General features: G+C 49.0%; 1 protein-coding gene across 1 annotated transcript in view; it reads left to right on the top strand.

Annotated features, from left to right (window-relative positions):
- Window positions 1-16,306, top strand: part of COL12A1 (collagen type XII alpha 1 chain) — a 147,751-nt gene that overhangs the window by 18,266 nt on the left and 113,179 nt on the right. Inside the window, exons 9-13 of the mRNA XM_054162538.1 lie at window positions 210-500; window positions 1,444-2,046; window positions 3,708-3,980; window positions 6,816-7,088; window positions 7,853-8,125. Of these exons, the coding sequence (XP_054018513.1) occupies window positions 210-500; window positions 1,444-2,046; window positions 3,708-3,980; window positions 6,816-7,088; window positions 7,853-8,125 (1,713 nt within the window). The remainder of the gene's footprint in view (window positions 1-209; window positions 501-1,443; window positions 2,047-3,707; window positions 3,981-6,815; window positions 7,089-7,852; window positions 8,126-16,306) is intronic.

Here is a 16,306-nt window from a genome sequence, read left to right as displayed (position 1 = left end):
TCTACTACACTGATGGGACCACAAATGCATTGTTCATATTTCTACCCTCTCACTAATGCTTTATTTGGACTGTCTGGTAATTCACTTGTGATTAGCTACGCTAAAAAAGTGTGCTCTTAGTAAAGATTAAGCCAAGGTGACTGCATGTGAAGTGTGGAGAGAAATCTCTTTGCAGTTAACAATTTGGCTTTGCCTCTGATTTCTTCCAGTGGTGGAGCCTCCTTCCAATCTAGTGGCCACTCAGATCTCCTCAAAATCCGTTAGGATCACTTGGGATCCATCCCCCAGCCAAATAACTGGCTACAGGCTGCAGTTCCTCCCAATGATAGCTGGTGGAAAGCAGCACGTCCTGAGCGTGGGTCCCCAGACTACTGCTCTGAACGTCAAAGACCTCTCTCCAGACACAGAGTATCAGATCAACGTCTATGCCATGAAAGGGCTGACCCCCAGCGAGCCAATAACAATCATGGAGAAAACACAACAAGTAAAAGTGCAAGTGGGTGAGTTAGGAGCTGCTCTGTCCTTCTCACGTGCTAGTAGCTCTCCGTTGTTCAAACCTCTGGGTCACGTTTTGGTGCCACTCCTTCAGCAATTCTGAGAAGCAGCTCTAAAGAGCATGGTTTGTTTGCTTGGCAAGCAGCATCTGCTGGAGAGCAGCCCCAAGGATGAGGACCTGGGAGTGCTGGTGGGCAACAAGTTATCCATGGGACAGCAATGTGCCCTGGTGGCCAGCAAGGCCAAGGGGATCCTGGGGGGCATTCAGAGGAGTGTGGCCAGCAGAGCCAGGGAGGTTCTCCTCCCTCTCTACTCTGCACTGCTGAGACCTCACCTGGAATATTGCTTCCAGTTCTGGGCTGCCCAGTTCAGGAGGGACAGGGATCTGCTGGAGAGAGTCCAAGGGAGGGCTACCAGGATGCTGAAAGGACTGCAGCACTGCCTGGGGAGGAGAGGCTGAGAGCCCTGGGGCTGTTCAGTCTGGAGAAGAGAAGGCTGAGAGGGGATCTGATCAATGTCTATCAATAGCTGAGGGCTGAGGGTGAAGAGGGAGGGAACAGCCTCTGCTCAGTTGCACCCTGGGATAGGACAAAGGGCAATGGATGGAAACTCCAGCACAGGAGGTTCAACATAAGGGAGAACTTCTGCCCTGTGAGGCTCCCAGAGCCCTGGAGCAGGCTGCCCAGAGAGGTTGTGGAGTCTCCTTCCCTGGAGCCTTCCCAGCCCTGTCTGGATGTGTTCCTGTGTGACCTGTGCTGGATTCTGTGGTCCTGCTCTGGCAGGGGGTTGGACTGGAAGATCTCCAGAGGTCCCTTCCAACCCCTAACATCCTGTGAGCCTCGGATCCTGTGAGCAGGGTGTGACACACACACCGCAGATGCAATTGCACTGCTCTGGCTATTGAGTATTTGTTTAGTGTTGCCTTTCCCCTTTGCCTTTGCTCTGCAGAGTGCTCCCGTGGTGTGGATGTAAAGGCTGATGTTGTGTTTTTGGTGGACGGCTCCTACAGCATTGGCATCGCCAACTTTGTGAAAGTCAGAGCCTTTTTGGAGGTGTTGGTGAAGAGCTTTGAGATCTCCCCTCGCAAAGTCCAGATAAGCCTCGTCCAGTACAGCAGAGATCCCCACATGGAGTTTTCTTTGAACAGATACAACAGGGTGGAAGACATCATCCAGGCCATTAACACCTTCCCCTACAGGGGCGGATCTACCAACACCGGCAAAGCCATGACCTACGTGCGGGAGAAAGTCTTTGTCACCAGCAAAGGGTCGAGACCAAACGTGCCCAGGGTCATGATTCTCATCACTGATGGAAAATCTTCAGATGCTTTCAAAGAGCCTGCAATCAAGCTGAGGGATGCGGACGTGGAGATCTTCGCGGTGGGCGTGAAGGACGCGGTGCGGACGGAGCTGGAGGCCATCGCGTCGCCTCCCGCCGACACCCACGTCTACACCGTGGAAGATTTCGACGCTTTCCAGCGAATTTCATTCGAGCTCACGCAGTCTGTCTGCCTGAGGATCGAGCAGGAGCTGGCTGCTATCAGGAAGAAATGTAAGCAGCTGCTGGGGGCTTACAGACACGTGGAAAACGTATCGCTACTCAGCTGTGTATCTCTAGTGGGGACAGGAGAAGAGAGAGTTGTTGGCCATTGGGATGTGCTGCCAGGGAGGTGCTGGAGTCACCATCCCTGGAGGTGTTCAAGAGAGGATTGGATGTAGCACTCAAAGCCATGGTTTAGTTGTCAGGAGGTATAAGGTAATAGGTTGGACTTGATGATCTCTGAGGTATTTTCCAACCATATTGATTCTATGATAGGACTGGGGGAGGGAGTGGAGCAAAACTGGAAGTGGGGAGATTGAGACTGGATGTTAGGAAGAAGTTGTTCCCCATGAGGGTGGTGAGAGACTGGCACAGGTTGCCCAGGGAGATAGTGGAAGCCTCCTGCCTGGAGGTTTGGAAGGCCAGGCTGGAGGTGGCTGTGAGCAACCTGCTGTAGTGTGAGGTGTCCCTGCCCATGGCAGGGGGGTTGGAGCTGGCTGAGCCTTGAGGTCCCTTCCAACCCTGACAGTTCTGTGATTCTATAAACCACAATGAAAGAAATGGATGCTCAAAGTAACCTAAAGGATTGATGTTGATGAAATTGTCTGCTTGCAAATGGGAATTTAAATACCTGGGGGGGGCTGGCTCTGTTTTTTCAAACATCACAAAAGCAATGGGGAAAATGAATGGAGAAAGGAAGATGAGAAATGAATCCTCTCCTAAGTACCTAGAGAGCCCTTAAAGTGAGTCCAACAGAGGGCTGCCAGGATGCTGAGGGGACTGCAGCACTGCCCTGTGGGGAGAGGCTGAGAGCCCTGGGGCTGTTTGGTCTGGAGAGGAGAAGGCTGAGAGGGATCTGATCAATGTCTCTCAAGAGCTGAGGGCTGGGGGTCAAGGGGAGGGGGCCAAGCTCTTGTGGGTGCTGCACAGCAAGAAGCCAAGGAGCAATGGAGACAAACTTGAGCAGAGAAGGTTTCAGCTGCCCAGGAGGAGAAACTTCTTTGGGGTGAGGGTGAGGGAGCCCTGGGGGGTCAGGAGGGAGGGGACAGCCTCTGCTCAGTTGCACCCTGGGACAGGACAAGGAGCAATGGATGGAAACTGCAGCACAGGAGGTTCCAGCTCAGCATCAGGAGGAACTTCTGCCCTGGGAGGCTCCCAGAGCCCTGGAGCAGGCTGCCCAGAGAGGTTGTGGAGTCTCCTGCTCTGGAGCCTTCCCAGCCCTGTCTGGATGTGTTCTGTGTGCCCTGTGCTGGATTCTCTGCTCCTGCTCTGGCAGGGGGCTTGGACTGGATGATCTTTGGAGGTCTCTTCCAACCCCTAACATCCTGTAAGCCTGTGATCCATGAACAGAGGAAACCCAACCTGATCATCAAATTTTAACTTTTGATAAGTAGACTTTTTAGATGAAGTCCTCTTTTTCTTTTGGGGGCAGGGGGGGGTTGTCTAGAAATCCCTGAGTTGGTGCTTCTGCTCTTTGTCATGTTTGGAGCCACCCTAAACATGATCCTCATGAACTTTGATAGCTGTAAGGAAGTAGAGAAAACAAGTACTGTTCAATGAAGAATCAATCAATTTATTGAGGGCCATTTTTCATGGATTTCAGAGACTTTGTGTTTAAAAAAGCATCCCAGCAAGTGTGCCTCATCTGTACTTTTTCCCCCCTCTCCCTGCAGCTTATGTCCCTGCAAAGAACATGGTCTTCTCTGACATAACATCTGACAGCTTCAAAGTGAGCTGGTCTCCAGCTGGGTCTGAAGTGCTGTCCTATCTCATCAAGTATAAAGTAGCAGTCGGTGGAGAAGAATTCATTGTTTCAGTGCCAGCTTCCAGCACCAGCTCAGTTCTCACCAACCTGCTGCCTGAAACTACTTATGCAGTCAGTGTGATTTCTGAGTATGAAGATGGTGATGGTCCTCCTTTGGATGGAGAGGAAACCACCTTAGAAGGTAGGCTCCCCATGGCTCTCAGACACAGGAGTGGTATGTTCAGAGTGGAATTTGTCTGGAGAGAATGAGTGTATCACATCCCTACAGTCCTGCAGCTGGGGCAGGGCAATCCCAGGCACTGATACAGGCTGGGCAGGGACTGGCTGGAGAGCAGCTCTGAAGAAAAGGACCTGGGGATGCTGGGGGATGAGAAGCTCAACAGGAGCCAGCAGTGAGCACTTGCAGCCCACAAAGCCAATCACATCCTGGGCTGCATCAAGAGAAGCAGAGCCAGCAGGGCCAGGGAGGGGATTCTCCCTCTCTACTCCACTCAGGTGAGACCCCACCTGGAGCTCTGTGTCCAGTTCTGGAGCCTCTGTTACAGGAAGGATCTGGAGGTGCTGGAAGGTGTCCAGAGAAGGGCCACGAGGATGAGCAGAGGGCTGGAGCTGCTCTGCTGTGAGGACAGACTGAGGGAGTTGGAGCTGTTCAGTCTGGAGAAGAGAAGGCTCTGAGGAGACCTAATTGGTGGCTTTCCAGTATCTGAAGGGGGCTCCAAGAAAGCTGGGGAGGGACTTTTGAGGGTGTCAGGGAGGGATAGGACTGGGGGGGGGAATGGAAAAAACCTGGAAATGTGTAGATCCAGATTGGATGTGAGGAAGAAGTTGTTGCCCATGAGGGTGGTGAGAGACAGACTGAGGGAGTTGGGGTTGTGCAGGCTGGAGAGGAGAAGGCTCCCAGGAGACCTTCTTGTGGCCTTCCAGGATCTGAAGGGGGCTACAGGAAAGATGGGGAGGGACTTTTGAGGGTGTCAGATAGGACTGGTGGGGGGGTGGAACAAAACTAGAAGTGGGGAAATTGAGATTGGCTGTTAGGAAGAAGTTGTTCCCCCTGAGGGTGGTGAGAGCCTGGCACAGGCTGCCCAGGGAGGTGGTGGAAGCCTCCTGCCTGGAGGTGTTTGCAGCCAGGCTGGAGGTGGCTGTGAGCAACCTGCTGTGGTGTGAGGTGTCCCTGCCCATGGCAGGGGGGTTGGGACTGGCTGCTCCTTGAGGTCCCTTCCAGCCCTGACAATTCTGTGATTCTGTATCTGGAAGAGCTGCCTAAGCCTGAGGAGCTCTCTGGGTGTGCAGGGTGAGAATACACATCATTGTCTCAATGCATTTAGGGAAGATATAAAATTCCAATATTAAGATTGCATTAAAATCTTGGAGCTGGGTTTTGTTTTCCCTGGAAGCTGGGTGGCTGCTGTGCTTCTCTGCAGTGGCCTCTTTTGAAATGAAGTGGTGCATTGTCAGGAATAAATTCCTTGGCATTTATTTATCTTAATAGACATTGAAATTGGGTTAGATGAGTGCTGTAGATCCCATCCAGCTTCTCTTTTCTCTTTATTCCTGCTCCCCTCTTCATGCTTCCTCCCTCCCTTCTCTCTCTCCCCTCCTCCTCCCTCTCTTTCTCTCTTCAATAATTTTGACTCTTAAGTGTAACTCTCTGTTGACTTTATCCATGTATATGCTTGACTTTAAATGTATTAATCTGCTGTGCCTACATCTAACTCTAGTAGAGATTCTGGTTTATGTACCATAGGGTTAAAGGGAGTTGAGTTTTTGGTCAGCTGTTTCTCATCAGAACTTTTTGGGCCTGATCCAATAACTCTTACTGATTCAAACCTTCCATTGATGTCAGTGGGAGTTTATGTGACCAAGGGCTGAGCATTTCAGCATGGCAGCTGTGCTGCTTCTTGACAGAGTTGCCACAGTGCATCTCCACTGATTGGAAGGAGGAGGATGACAGTAAATCTGATCTTGCAGTGGAACACACAGTCTGAAGCATACTTAAAGTATTGATCCAGTCTCTGTCATTATTCAGAACCTTTCATTATTCTGTACCTTAAAACTCAGGGAGGGCAGCATCAGCTCTTGTTTTGGTAAACTGCCTGAGCTAACAGAATCACAGAAACGTTCAGGTTGGGAAAGACCCTCAGGGTCCCCAAGCCCAGCCATTAACCCTGCTCTGCAAGGCTCACACCTAAACCACAGCCCCAAGCCCCACAGCCAAAGCACCTTCAAACACAGCCAGCCCTGGGGACTCCACCACCTCCCTGCCCAGCACATCCCAAGCCCTGACCACTCTTGAGCCTAAGCTCCACTCTCAACCTCCCCAGGGGCAGCTTGAGGCTCTGCCCTCTTCTTCTCTCACTAATGCCCTGGGAGAAGAGAGCAGCAGCAGCCTCTGCACAAGCTCCTTGCAGGGAGCTGCAGGCAGCCAGGAGCTCTCCCCTCAGCCTCCTCTCTTTCCCACTAACCATCCCCAGCTCCTTCACCCTCTCTCCAGCAGCTTTCTTCTCCAGGCCCTTCCCAGCTTCCTTGCCCTGCTCTGCCCTGGCTCCAGCACCTCCACAGCTCTCTGGCACTGAGCTGCCCTGAGCTGGACACAAGCCTCCAGGTGTGGGCTGCCCAGAGCTGAGTGCCAGGGGACAATCCCCTCCCTGCTGCTGCTGGACACAGCATTGCTGAGCCCAGCCAGGAGGCCTTTGGCTCTCTTGGCCCCCTGGGCACACTGCTGGCTCCTCTTCAGCTGCTTCTCCATCAGCACCCCCAGGTCCCTTTCTGCCAGCAGCTTTCCAGCCACACAGCCCCAAGCCTGCAGCCTTGCTTGGGGTTGTTGTGCCCCCAGGGCACGACCTGGCACTTGGCCTTGTTGAAGCTCCTCCTGGTAACTTTGGCCATGGATCCAATCTATCCAAGTCCCTCTGCAGAGCCTCCCTGCCCTCATGAATGGTTGGAATGCTTTCCCCTTCGGCTGCTGCTGCATTTAAAAGCAAATGTTTACCATTGCTATGTGGATGTTTGCTTGCAGTGAAAGGTGCTCCTCGAAACTTAAGGATCACAGATGAAACTACTGACAGCTTTGTGGTTGGTTGGACTCCAGCTCCGGGCAACGTCCTGCGGTACCGCCTCGTGTACAGACCGCTGACAGGAGGAGAAAGGAGACAAGTCACTGTCTCAGCCAATGAAAGATCAACTACTTTGCAGGACCTGGCCCAAGACACAAGATATGAAGTGTCTGTTGTTCCTGAGTACCAGTCTGGGCCTGGGAAGTCGCTGAATGGCTATGCAAAGACTGACGAAGGTACGTGGTCATTGCCGGGGGGTGTAGGAAGCCTGAGGAGAGCTCCCTGCTGCTGATACACTGGAAGGAGAAAGTGGTGGCTTAAAAATTCCACACCCCTCCCCCCCCCCAACATTTAATTTTGCCAGACCAGCTCAGCTGGAAGCACAAGGAAGCTGCATTTAGAAGCAAAACTACACTCTACAGTGGAATGCAATGAATGTGTACAAAATATACAATGCTTACAGATATTTGCAATTAATAAACAGCAGAAGAAGTCCCCTGGCCAAGGACCAGGGGAAGCTACTAGCTTCTCCCTCCCTGCCTCCCCTTTATCCCCCTGTACAAAAGGGACAAGAGACAGAAGCAGAGAAGTTAGAGTAGAGTAGAGTAGAGTAGAATGGAATAGAATAAACCAGGTTGGAAGAGACCTTTGAGATGATCGAGTCCAACCTATCACCCAACACCATCTAATCAACTCAACCATGGCACCAAGTGCCTCATCCATGCTGAGACTGTGTCCTCTTGTTCTGGTGCTGGTTGCACCACCTTCCAGCATCTCAGAGAGGCAGCAAAAAGAATTTATTGAGCATTTCTACCCCTGAAGGGGTGGGGATGGCGTTGTACAGTCCTGGTTACTCTACAGTTATCCTGCAGCAGTGTCAATGCAGCCTGCTCAGGAATGAATTTTGCTGCACTCAGTCCTATGTTTTGGTAACCTGAAAAGTGAAAACAAGAACTGAGGTTTGCTTCAACTTGTCTCCAACCTCTCTTGGCATGTGCAGTCCGAGGCACCCCGAGGAACCTGAGAGTCTCTGACGCTACCACATCAACAATGAAGCTGTCTTGGGGTGCAGCTCCTGGCAAAGTGCAGCAGTACTTCATAACATACACTCCAGTCTCAGGAGGGGAAACCAAGGAAGTGACTGTGAAAGGTGACACCACCTCCAAAGTGCTGAGAGGCTTAGACCAAGCCACGAGGTACGCGCTGACTGTGTCTGCCCTGTATGCCTCTGGAGCAGGAGAGGCCCTCTCTGGAGAGGGAGAAACACTTGAAGGTAATTATTGATTGTTTCTGTGCAGCCATTCATTGATTTGATTGATGGTGAGGTTGTCTTAAAGTGTGGTGCTTGGGGTGACCCTTGTAGAGTGGGGTTAATGGTTGGACTTGGTGATCCTGAGGGGCAACTGAAGGAGCTGGGCATGGTTAGTGTGAGAGAGAGGAGGCTGAGGGGAGACCTCCTGGCTGTCTGCAGCTCCCTGAAAAGAGGTTATGGAGAGGTTGGTGCTGGTCTCTTCCCACAAGTGATAGAACAAGAGGAAACAGCCTCAAGCTGCCCTTGGGGAGGTTTAGAGTGGAGCTTAGGCACAAGAGTGGTCAGGGCTTGGAATGTGCTGGGCAGGGAGGTGGTTGAGCCCCAAGGCTGGCTGTGTTTGAAGGTGGTTTGACTGTGGGGCTTGGGGCTGTGATTTAGGGGTGAGCCTTGCAGAGTAGGGCTGATGGTTGGGCCTGGGGACCCTGAGGCTCTCTTCCAACCTGAATGTTTCTGTGATTCTGTGCTGTCTTCCTGAGGGTTCTGTAGGAGTAAATATATGCATGAAAAATAGGCAGCAAGGCTTCCAGCTTTCCAGGGATTTTTCCAAGCCTGCTGACCATCATAGAAAACAATGTGGGGCAAGTCACCTGCTGTGGAGGGGGCTCTGGCTCTCTTGAAAAAGCAACAAACCAAGATGACTGCACTTCCACACCACCCTCAGTGAAGTATTTTGTCTGGTAACTCTCATTCCAACTCCATTCTTACCCTGAAAGGCTGGACCAGATGATTCTTGAGGTGCCTTCCAACCTGGTGTTCTATGGATCTCTGAATCTCAACTTCTGAGCAGTGTTAGTGGAAGGTTGCTCTTAATTGTCACAGCACTAATTAATGAGCTTAAAGTAACTTATCCATTTGAAAACGTGCAGAATTTCCACTATAGTGAGACTGAAAGATGCTTAGGGACCAGTTTTGCTTTAGTCTAAGCATAGGAATGATGGAATGGAATGGAATGGAATGGAATGGAATGGAATGGAATGGAATGGAATGGAATGGAATGGAATGGAATGGACCAGACCTGACCAGACCAGGTTGGAAAAGACCTCAGAGATCATCCAGTCCAACCTATCACCCAACACCATGCAATCAACTAAACCATGGCACCAAGTGCCTCATCCAGGCTCTTCTTAAACACCCCCAGGGATGGTGACTCCACCACCTCCCTGGGCAGCACATCCCAATGGCCAATCTCTCTTCCTGGGAAGAACTTCCTCACATCCAGCCTGAACCTCCCCTGGCACAGCTTGAGACTGTGTCCTCTTGTTCTGGTGCTGATGAATCATATCCTGTTTTTAACTAAAAGGAGTGAAGAACCAGGAGCATCTTTAGAATGCTGGCAAAAGCATTGAGGGCCCAAGATTTTCTCCTAAGGAGTGGAGGCTGCTCTCACTCTGCCTTTGAGTGGAGAATTTCCCAGGCTGCTTCTCTGGGAGCATTCTCACTGTCATCTGTTAATTGGCAGAGGATAGGGAAACTTCCTCCTAGGCCATGAAAGGAAGTGTGACTGCTCTGTGCTGGCCAGGTATATGTGTTGCTCACATCTGATACTGCAGCTCTGCAGGCACAGCACTTGAAAGGATGTTGGAGATGAATTACCTGGAGCTAAAAGTCATCCAATGATGCTAATGGAGTTACAGTAGGGATAAACTTGGCTCTCAGGTTGTTTTTTTCATCACTTTCATGTTTTGCTAATGACAGAAGTTAGGGAAACAAACCAGAAACCCCATTTTAAATAGGAAACTAAACCAACCAACCAAATAAGTAGTAAAATGAATCCCCAATGCACTGAATTCATCCCACTGAAATTTAGGCACTTATTTGAGCACTGCAGTTTGCAGCATGGACTCTCCAGGATCCCTCTGTAGCTGATGAAGAAAAGCAGATCGTTCCAGTTGCACCCTGGGATAGGAGAAGGGGCAGGGGATGGAAACTCCAGCACAGGAGGTTCCACCTCAACATGAGATTCCACCTCAGCTTCACTGTCACAGAGCCCTGGAGCAGGCTGCCCAGAGAGGTTGTGGAGTCTGCTTCTGTGGAGATTTTCAAGCCCCATCTGGATGTGTTGCTGTGTGACCTGTGCTGGACTCTGTGGTCCTGTTCTGGCAGTGGGGGGGTGGACTTGATGATCTCCAGAGGTCCCTTCCAATCCCTGACATCCTGTGAGCCCCTGATCCCTTAGGAAAGTGGAAATGAGGATACAGTAGCTTCTCCAGCTATTGTGACTATTGCCACAGAGTCCAGTGGCAGGAAATGAAAAATCCAAGCTCCTCAGCTGTTTATGGATTTTTCCTGAGTCACCAAATGGTCCCCTGTGACTGAAAGTGTAGACAAACATTCTTCCTGCCTTCAGGAATGATTTATTTTGCTCTGCATGTAGCAGGCAGTTACTGGGCAGTTATGCCTCTGGGTTGCAAGGGTAGCTTTCACCAGAGAGGGAAGAAGTGGTGAGTTTTTAGACTGCTCTAACACTGCTCATCATGAGGAGGAGCTTCTTCACTGGAAGGGTCACAGAGACCTGGAGCAGGCTGCCCGGGGAGGTTGTGGAATCTCCTTCCCTGCAGACTTTCAAGCCCCATCTGGATGTGTTCCTGTGTGACCTGAGCTAGATTGTATGGTCCTGCTCTGGCAGGGGGTTGGACTCAATGATCTTTGGAGGTCCCTTCCAATCCTGTGAGCCTGTGATTTGCAAGAACATGTTTGGCCTAGGCAATCTCTGGAGGGCCTTCTGTTATGTGTATTCTCCTGTGGTGGGTTTAGGCAACACTCCCCAACATGAATTTGGAGGATTACCCCTAAAATAAATTGCCAGAGCAGCTCAGAAGGATTTGGAAGCAAATGAAGCTCAAGTTACAAGCAAACTAAAAATCTAGAAATCTGAAATGCAATGAATATGTACAAATTATATAGATACACATATATTTACAATTAATAAACAACACAAAGACGCCCTCTGGACAGAGCCAGGGGGGCTACCAATAGCTCCCCCCCTATACAAGGGAAAGAGAGAAAGGAGAAAGCAGAGAGTGAAGCTCTTAGTCCTTAGCCACAACAAACAACGCAGCCAAGGTCAGCAGAGCCAAGCAGAAGCCACCAGCTGGTATCAAAATAATGAATACAGAATGAACCAGGTTGGAAAAGACCTTTGAGATCATCCAGCCCAACCTATCATCCAACACCATCTGATCAACTAAACCATGGCACCAAGTGCCTCAGCCAGGCTCTTCTTATACACTTCCAGTGATGGTGACTCCACCACCTCCCAGGGCAGCACATCCCAATGGCCAATCTCTCTTGCTGGGAATAATTTCTTCCTCACCTCCAGACTGAACCTCCCCTGGCACAGCTTGAGACTGTGGCCTCTTGTTCTGGTGCTGGTTGCCTGGCAGAAGAGACCAACCCCCACCTGGCTACAACCTCTCTTCAGGGAGTTGTAGAGAGCAAGGTCTCCCCTGAGCCTCCTCTTCTCCAGGCTAAGCAACCCCAGCTCCCTCAGCTTCTCCTCACAGGGCTGTGCTCCAGACCCCTCCCCAGCTTTGCTGCCCTCAAGTAGAGCTCGAGTTGAGAAAAGAGACAATGTTTTGTGCCCACTGCCTTTATGCCAGTTAGCAGACCAACAGGATTATCCAGACCTTATCACTATTTCCCTTTGACATCCAAGGGCCATTCATTTACCTTTTCTACTATTTTCTACAGGATTTCCCTAGGCATCAGCCCTAAAACTGCTGCACATCTCCAAAGGGTTTTTGAGCAGTTAGAAAGCTCTCTGGGAAGTCGCTCCTCTTCCTCTGCTTTGCTCTGCATGGCATTTGTGTGTGTGTGTGTTTTGAAGCTGTTTGTTTCAGGTTACTTGGGAAAGTCAGCCCACACAAACTCAGCAATCCTTCTGTGAACTACATAAAATTTAGCAGCTGGGTAACCTCTGCTGCTCTCTTTGGCTTTTCTTTTGGGGTTTTCTTTTGCTAAGTATATGCTTGCCCTTAAGCTTTTTTTTTTCCCCTCCACATAGAAAGAGGAGGGCAAATATTGCCCCCAGAAGTTAAGTGCAGATAATCTCTTCTATAAACTGTTTGCATAGCTCTCTGGTCCAACCCAAAGATAAACACATGCCAGAGGATCAGAACTTTATGAGCTGGTCACAGACAGCGTGGTGTAGAGAGCTCAGCAAATGACTAATCAGCAGATTACTCTCTTCAGAGAGTGTTGCTCCATGCCAGCCAGGTAATTGTTACTTAGCTTTATGGCTTGGTTTGGTTTTTTGTGGTTTGGGTTTCTTGTGTGTGTGTTTGTAAAGCAGGAAAATAGAGGTAATGTTGTTTTCCCTTTTGTTGGCATCCTGGCTGGGCTCAGCAATGCTGTGTCCAGCAGCAGCAGCAGGGAGCTGACTGTCCCCTGGGACTCAGCTCTGGGGAGGCCACACCTTGAGGGCTGTCTCCAGTTTTGGGCAGCTCAATGCTAGAGAGCTGTGGAGGTGCTGGAGCCAGGGCAGAGCAGGGCAAGGAAGCTGGGAAGGGCCTGGAGGAGAAACCTGCTGAAGAGAGGCTGAAGGAGCTGGGGATGGTTAGTGGGAAAGAGAGGAGGCTGAGGGAAGAGCTCCTGGCTGCCTGCAGCTCCCTGCAAGGAGCTTGTGCAGAGGCTGCTGCTGCTCTCTTCTCCCAGGGCATTAGTGAGAGAAGAAGAGGGCAGAGCCTCAAGCTGCCCCTGGGGAGGCTGAGAGTGGAGCTTAGGCTCAAGAGTGGTCAGGGCTTGGAATGTGCTGGGCAGGGAGGTGGTGGAGTCCCCAGGGCTGGCTGTGTTTGAAGGTAGTTTGGCTGTGGTGCTTGGGGCTGTGGTTTAGGGCTGAGCCTTGTAGAGTAATGGTTGGACTTGGTGATCCTGAGGGTCTCTTCCAGCCTGAATGTTTCTGTGATTCTGAGTGTGCTTTCCTTCTTCAGCATTCAGATTTCAGGAAATTTATAGTGCCCTGATCTTTTATGCAGCCTCCTTTCAGCCACTGCCTGATTTTCATCTGCAGTGATGAAGTACCATCCAGAGGTGAAAGTTCTGGAGCTTTATATTTCATACCACGTTAAAAGTAACTGCACATGCAAAATATGGGCTGTAGGAAACTCTTTTCATCCTCTCCCTTTCAGAAGTGCAGGGTGATCCATCACCAGGCAGCTTTGGTTGGAGCCTTTCTATAAAGGTGCCATGGAAAAAACGTCCTCAGACATATTTTGTTGGCTGTGATTGCCCTCAGCTCACACAAAGTCACCGATGCTGCTCAAGTGAATTAAATCAGAGCCGGCTGCTGTGTGCCATGTGGTGGAACAAGGCTTGTGACAACTGAGGGACCTAAACAAGTTAGCACTGCTGGTTGTATGTGATGGGATCTAATACAGACTGGAGAATAAACAAGGCATTGCCATAGGGAAAAGTCTCACTTTAATGCCCAAATAAGTATTGGGCTTCCAGGATCTGCAGGGGGCTGCAAGAAAGCTGGGGAGGGACTTCTGAGGGTGTCAGGGAGGGATAGGACTGGGGGGGATGGAGCAAAACTGGAAGTGGGGAGATTGAGATCGGCTGTGAGGAAGAAGTTGTTCCCCATGAGGGTGGTGAGAGCCTGGCACAGGCTGCCCAGGGAGGTGGTGGCAGCCTCCTGCCTGGAGGTGTTTGCAGCCAGGCTGGAGGTGACTGTGAGCAACCTGCTGTGGTGTGAGGTGTCCCTGCCCATGGCAGGGGGGTTGGCACTGGCTGAGCCTTGAGGTCCCTCCAGCCCTGACAAATCCGTGGCTCTGTGAAACAAACCTATTTAGCTTCCCTTTTTAAAAAGCCCTATTTATTTATTTATGAGTTATTACTTAATTGTTATTTGATTTTATTATTTATTTTTATTGGAATCTGTATAATTTATACTGATAATTTAAACCAATAACAGTTTTAAAATGTTTAGTGTTTATTTTTAATTGTAATGCCTATCATTCAATTTTAGTTATTATTTCTCTTTTTTTGTATTTATTTTTCATTTTCAGCCTTTAAAAAAAACTTCTAGCCTTTATTTTTATTTTTCAGCGTTTATATTTTAATTTTCAGCCTTTGTACTTTATTTTTTAGCCTTTTTTCTTAATTTTTAGCCTTTATTTTTAATTTTTACACTTTATTTTTAACTTTTAGCCTTTATATTTTAATTTTCAGCCTTTATGTTTTAATTTTCAGCCTTTATTTTTAATTTTTAGCCTTTATATTTTAATTTTCAGCCTTTATATTTTATTTTCCAGCCTTTATTTTTTAATTTTCAGCCTTTATTTTTTAATTTTTAGCCTTTTTTCTTAATTTTTAGCCTTTATTTCTTAATTTTTAGCCTTTATTGCTTAATTTTTAGCCTTTTTTTCTTAATTTTTAGCCTTTATTTTTATTTTCCTGCCTTTGTTTTAAATTTTCAGCCCTTATTTTTAATTTTCAGCCTTTATTTTTAATTTTCAGCCTTTATTTTTAATTTTCAGCCTTTATTTTTTAATTTTTAGCCTTTTTTTCTTAATTTTTACCCTTTATTGATTAATTTTTAGCCTTTATTTCTTTATTTTTAGCCTTTATTTTTATTTTCCTGCCTTTGTTTTAAATTTTCAGCCCTTATTTTTAATTTCCAGCCTTTATATTTTAATTTTCAGCCTTCATTTTTTATTTTTAGCCTTTATTTTTCAATTTGTAGCCTTTATTATTAATTTTCAGCCTTTATTTGTAGTTTTCAGCCTTTATTATTAATTTTCAGCCTTTATTATTAACTTTTAGCCTTTATTTTTAATTTTTAGCGTTTATTTCTTAATTTTTAGCCTTTATTTCTTAATTTTTAGCCTTTATTTTTAATTGTCCAACCTTTATTTTTAATTGTCAGCCTTCATCTATAATGTTTAGCATTTATTTCTCTTTAATTGCGTGATCTCCCCCCCAAGCCCTCAAACACCAGCAATAAAGCACAAGGATGAGCAAGCTGAGGGCAGAGAGCATAACTTCAGTGGCCAGGGAGGAGTTTGTGAGAGCTGCTGGTTTTCTACTCTGGTTTTTAATAAGAGAGGTGGCTGCAGGTCTGGCAAGCCTCTGGTTTTGTGCCGAGGGGCAGGCTCTCAGATGAAAAGAACACACTGTACATAGGCTGCTAAATAGATTAACTTTCCCCATTTGCAGCCATTTTAAAGGCAAGCAAGTTCACTGCTGGATTAAGCAATCTACACAGGAATGTTTAATCCTCAGCAATGGCTCAAAGAGTTTGGGAGCTTGTGGTGGGCTGAAATCTCCCCACACATCCCCCTCCTGCCCCCCATCATTAACTTGCCAGGCCAGCTCAGTTGGAAGCGAATGAAAGCTGTTAATTGCAAGCAAAAATACACTCTGCAACGGAATGCAATGAATATGTACCAAACATACAGGAGTTACAGTATCATACAGAGCAGAGAATCTCAGAATTGGCAGGGTTGGAAGGGACCTCAAGGCTCTGCCAGTCCCAACCCCCTGCCATGGGCAGGGACACCTCACACTACAGCAGGTTGCTCACAGCCACCTCCAGCCTGGCTGCAAACACCTCCAGGCAGGAGGCTTCCACCACCTCCCTGGGCAACCTGTGCCAGGCTCTCACCACCCTCTTGGGGAACAACTTCTTCCTAACATCCAATCTCAATCTCCCCATTTCTAGTTTTTTTTCCATCCCCCCCAGTCCTATCCCTCCCTGACACCCTCAAAAGTCCCTCCCCACCTTTCTTGGCACCCCCTTCAGATACTGGAAGGCCACAATGAGGTCTCCTGGGAGCCTTCTCTTCTCCAGACTGAACAGCCCCAACTCCCTCAGTCTGTGCTCACAGCAGAGCAGCTCCAGCCCTCTGCTCCTCCTCGTGGCCCTTCTCTGGACACCTTCCAGCACCTCCAGATCCTTCCTGGCACAGAGGCTCCAGAGCTGGCCCCAGAGCTCCAGCTGTGGTCTCAGCAGAGTGGAGCAGAGGGGCAGAATCCCCTCCCTGCCCTGATGGCCACACTTCTCTTGCTGCAGCCCAGGCTCTGCTTGGCTCTCTGGGCTGCAAGTGCTCCCTGCTGGCTCCTGTTGAGCTTCTCCTCCCCCAGCACCCCCAGGTCCTTTTTTCCCGTTGTTTCCATAGTGACAGAAGAATGCTTTGGAAATGA

Source organism: Dryobates pubescens, chromosome 6 (assembly GCF_014839835.1).
Source record: "Dryobates pubescens isolate bDryPub1 chromosome 6, bDryPub1.pri, whole genome shotgun sequence".
In the NCBI taxonomy this organism is placed as follows: domain Eukaryota; kingdom Metazoa; phylum Chordata; class Aves; order Piciformes; family Picidae; genus Dryobates; species Dryobates pubescens.
The sequence above is the reverse complement of the archived record's forward strand: the minus strand, read 5'-3'. Positions and strand labels throughout refer to the sequence as shown.